At 38.7% G+C, this 4,250-nt stretch overlaps 1 protein-coding gene across 1 annotated transcript in view; it reads right to left on the bottom strand.

The window, feature by feature from the left end:
* POLA1 (DNA polymerase alpha 1, catalytic subunit) overlaps positions 1-4,250 on the bottom strand; it is a gene marked incomplete at its 5' end in the record, with an annotated part of 135,490 nt that overhangs the window by 113,684 nt on the left and 17,556 nt on the right. Inside the window, 4 exons of the mRNA XM_017863044.1 lie at positions 149-303; positions 1,012-1,150; positions 2,532-2,648; positions 3,730-3,842. Of these exons, the coding sequence (XP_017718533.1) occupies positions 149-303; positions 1,012-1,150; positions 2,532-2,648; positions 3,730-3,842 (524 nt within the window). The remainder of the gene's footprint in view (positions 1-148; positions 304-1,011; positions 1,151-2,531; positions 2,649-3,729; positions 3,843-4,250) is intronic.

The following is a 4,250-nucleotide window of genomic DNA, read 5'->3' on the forward strand; positions in this document are numbered from 1 at the left end:
AAAAAAAAAAAAAAAAAAAAGAGTTTAGTAGTGAATTAGTATTCTTTCCCCTCCAAAAAGAACAACTTTCTCTTAAAACAAAGCTCTGCAAGTTCAGGCAAGTATCGCATCTAAGGCATGGGTACAAAATCTGTCCTATTTTTTAAACCTCATTTTGATGGTTCTTTGCATTCTGCATTGTCTTCATGCTGAAAGCCATCACGACAAGCGGTGGAGGACTGACATCCTTAATTACATTCACCAGGTCTGGTTTCAAAGCCATTGCCTCAACTTTACACCAACTGATTGGCTGATTCAAGAGCTCTGAAAAAGAATAGATACAACAGATCAATAGCTATTTACTGAAAAAGAAAAACTACTATAATTAAGACATCTGTCGTTAACTGGCATATTCTTCAACCCTGCCTTCTAATAAGAATGACATATTATAACATCTAACTAAAAATAAGCCACATTACTGGGTTGTATGCAAATCCTCACGTGTGTGTACATACGTTCATTTTCCTGGGAAAGAGGTCTATAGCTTTCATCAGATTCTCCAAAGAATCCAGGACCCAAAATAGGTTTTAAAAAAACTGAAACACTGCCTTGGAGGAATCATGAAACATTTTTAAGACAAAGCAGACTATCATAGATGCAATTACTGAAAAACATCAGGTAACAGGCCAAACATGCACTATCTATATTGAATAGCGATTCTCCTCCTTCAAAGGTCAGCAGTTCACTATGCAGAACAGCTGGGCCACATCAGCCAGGTCAGAAGTATATATGAATAACAGCATATTGAGGGATGCACCCCAAACTAAGGCCTCCCTCAGACTAAACTGCCAGGCATTACAGAGATAAGGTGATTCCAAATGTACTCCCTATACTCACTCAAGGAAAACTGAAGAAACAAACAGAAAAGGAAGTAGACACATTAAAATAAATAGATCAATTTCCTAACTTCCCTTTTAAAAACCACATCTATCAGCAATCTATTCAGCATTCTGAGCATATTTTTTTCCTTACGTGGACTTTTTACTTCAAGCCAACAAGGTCCTTTGATCTTTCTGTTCATCAAGAACAGTTCCAGGCTAGATGTGTTGGTCCCAAATACATGAGAAAAACTTTCTCCTTTCAAATCTTGAGGAAGCTGTGGCATTTCAGCCTGAAAAAGGCAAAAAAAAAAAAATTTTTTTGTTTAAAACTATTACTTTGCATTTTCCAAAGTCTATATTTGAAATAAACAAAAGCCTCTCTATGAAGCACAGAAGAAACCCCTTTGATATATATGAAACGTAATTTGCNAAATGATTTGCTACTATTTGATATTAAGCAACTCCATCTTGCTAGAATAATAATTAGCATTATAATTATAGTTTATATTTACTGAGTGTTGGCTATCTGGCAAGGACTGTTCTAACCATCTAATATGAATTAATGAATTTAACCCTTTCGGGAACTGTTGAAATAGGGCCCTATTTCTCAGATGAAGAAACAGGCACAAAGAAGTCATTCAGCTGGGCGCGGTGGCTCACGCCTGTAATCCCAGCACTTTGGGAGGCTGAGGCGGGCAGATGACTTGAGGTCAGGAATTCAAGACCAGCCTGGCCAACATGGTGAAACCCCATCTTTACTAAAAATACAAAAAAAAATTAGCCGAGCACTGTGGCATGTGCCTGTAATCCCAGCTACTCAGGAGGCTGAGGCAGGAGAATTGCTTAAACCAGGGAGGTGGAGGTTGCAGTGAGCCAAGATCGCACCACTGCACTCCAGCCTGGGTAACAGAGCAAGACTCCATCCAAAAAAAAAAAAAAAAAGTCATTCGGCACTTGTCCAAGTTACACGCTATTAAGCAGTAGGGCTAGGACTTAAAGCACAAGCAGTCTGGCCTCAGCACCTATGCTCTTCACCAGTATATCACAATTGCTTCTAGAATTGTAAAGACTTGACCCATCAGCCACAATTCAAAACTCAAATAGTTAATACTGTTAGCCTTATCTTCAGTAACTCAATCCTCCCTGCGATCATTATTAATAGCCAGTATTTTGAGCAGGCTATAGCCCCCACAATTATGGCCAAAGGCATCAATATCTCACTAAAATCAGGACAATTTATCATAAGTAGCAAATGAACCAGAGATTTTCATTCTATCAGACTGTATCACAGTCCCTAAAAATAAAACCTTACTTAACTTTCTAACCAAAACATCTTGGCAACAACTAATACAAACAAGATCACAGCAGTTTCTTCTTCACTTGGGAATGAGAGCACAAGACATGTTGCAAACACCAGAGGCAATTAATTTGCTATGGATTATCTTTCTATTCAAACTAATAAACATTATTTTATAAGCAGTTTAAAGAGAAAGAAAAAATATTTTTGCAAATCTAATATACTGCTTTTACATTCATACCTATGAAATTTCCATTCAATAAATTATAGCCGCACAGAAGGCATTTTACACAAAGAAAATATATAATAACTATTTGCTAAATCCGAAAATAAACAACAAACAGAGCTGGAAAAAAACATCCCCAAATACAAACCTTAGACTTGAACTTCATAATTTTATATTTTGTTGCTATTTTCTCATCAAATTCCTCATAAACATCCTTCATTGAAACTGGAGTTCCTGTTTCTTTCCCCGTATTTAGATCAATTTTCTGTTATCCCAGAGAGGGGACAGAGGGGAAAAAAGCATCTATACATAAATGATCTTCTCAACCACCAAAAACCCACGTCTATATCAATTTTCATCCTCACCCATTTAAACATTTAATAGCAGTCTTACAGATAAGTTCGAAGATACAAACAGACCCAAAAAATGTACTAAACCAAATGCCCAATTCCTCCCAATGGGATAATAAAAACAAATCAGCGATAAAGATGATCAAGTCTACAAAATGGATGAATAAGTATTGTAAATCCTGACCAAGAGACTCCACAGTTCAACTGACATGGGGAGGGGCTGAGAGGGAAATGGGGATGTTAACTCCCAATAAAAAAGGAGAAGCAGACCGAGCATGGTGGCTCACATCTGTAATCCCAGCACTTTGGGAGGCTGAAGCAGGTGGGTCACTTGAGGTCAGGAGTTTGAGACCAGCCTGACCAACATGGTGAAACCCTGTCTCTACTAAAAATACAAAAATTAGCTCAGCGTGGTGGCGGGCACCTGTAATCCCAGCTACTCGGGAGGCTGAGGCAGAAAAACTATTTGAACCCAGAAGGCAGAGGTTGCAGTGAGCTGAGATTGTGCCATTGCACTCCAGCCTGGGCGACAGGACTAGGCTCCATCTCAAAAAAAAAAAAATAAACCCAAAACAAAAGGAGAAGCAAATAGAATTGAACTTGTTAATAAATGGCAATGGCGGGAATACCACTGCTGTCTATGCAGCAAAACCATGAAAACTGGGCCAAATGCCATGTCACATTTTAGAACCTTATAGTTCCAACCCTGATTATCATGGAAATGAGGAGTGAGGGAAAGAAAGCATTATATACTAAAACTCAGAAGCTTTTATACTCTAACAAGTTGAAAAACTGAGTTCTACTTTAATTTTTCTACTTTTCCCAACCTCTAATAGAATTGCTGACCATCAGTGGTCACTAGGCGAGCAGCAAGAAAGAAGCATCAGGATTGTAGAGAATTTGTAGCCCTGTTGAAAGATAGAGAGCTGGCTGCAAAACACAGAATGTGTGGCAGATTCAACTATTGAGAACTAAAAGCTAATCACTAATGTTTACCATTTCACGGGGAAGGAAGTAAAGCGTTCGCTCAATATTTTTCACCATGACACAACAGCTCACATGGGTCTCAGCTGACTCAATCCAAACTTTGCCAAACAGAAATACCACACCTGAAATAAGTGAAAATCACGAGAAAAGAAACATTTCAATTTCACCTAATTAAAGGAGCAATATAGAGGCTCACTGAATGTGTCCACACATTTATACTTTCATGATAACTCATTTTGACAGCAAATATATCCATTTCCCACTCCCCAAGACCAGTTCTTTACTCAGTACTACACTAACACAATGGTACAATGTATGACCACTGGGAGGACACGGGACAGAATGACTCTCTAACTTGGCATAAACACCTTCCCCACAACCAGGATTATACAGATTAAGAGAAAGAAAACAGGCCGAGCATGGTGGCTCATGCCTGTAATTCCAGCACTTTGGAAGGCCAAGGTGGGTGGATCGCTTGAGCTCAGGAGTTTGAGACTAGCCTGGTCAACACAGCAAAACCCTGTCTCAAA

Source organism: Rhinopithecus bieti, unplaced genomic scaffold (assembly GCF_001698545.2).
Source record: "Rhinopithecus bieti isolate Rb0 unplaced genomic scaffold, ASM169854v2 scaffold_68130, whole genome shotgun sequence".
NCBI classification, from domain to species: Eukaryota; Metazoa; Chordata; class Mammalia; order Primates; family Cercopithecidae; genus Rhinopithecus; species Rhinopithecus bieti.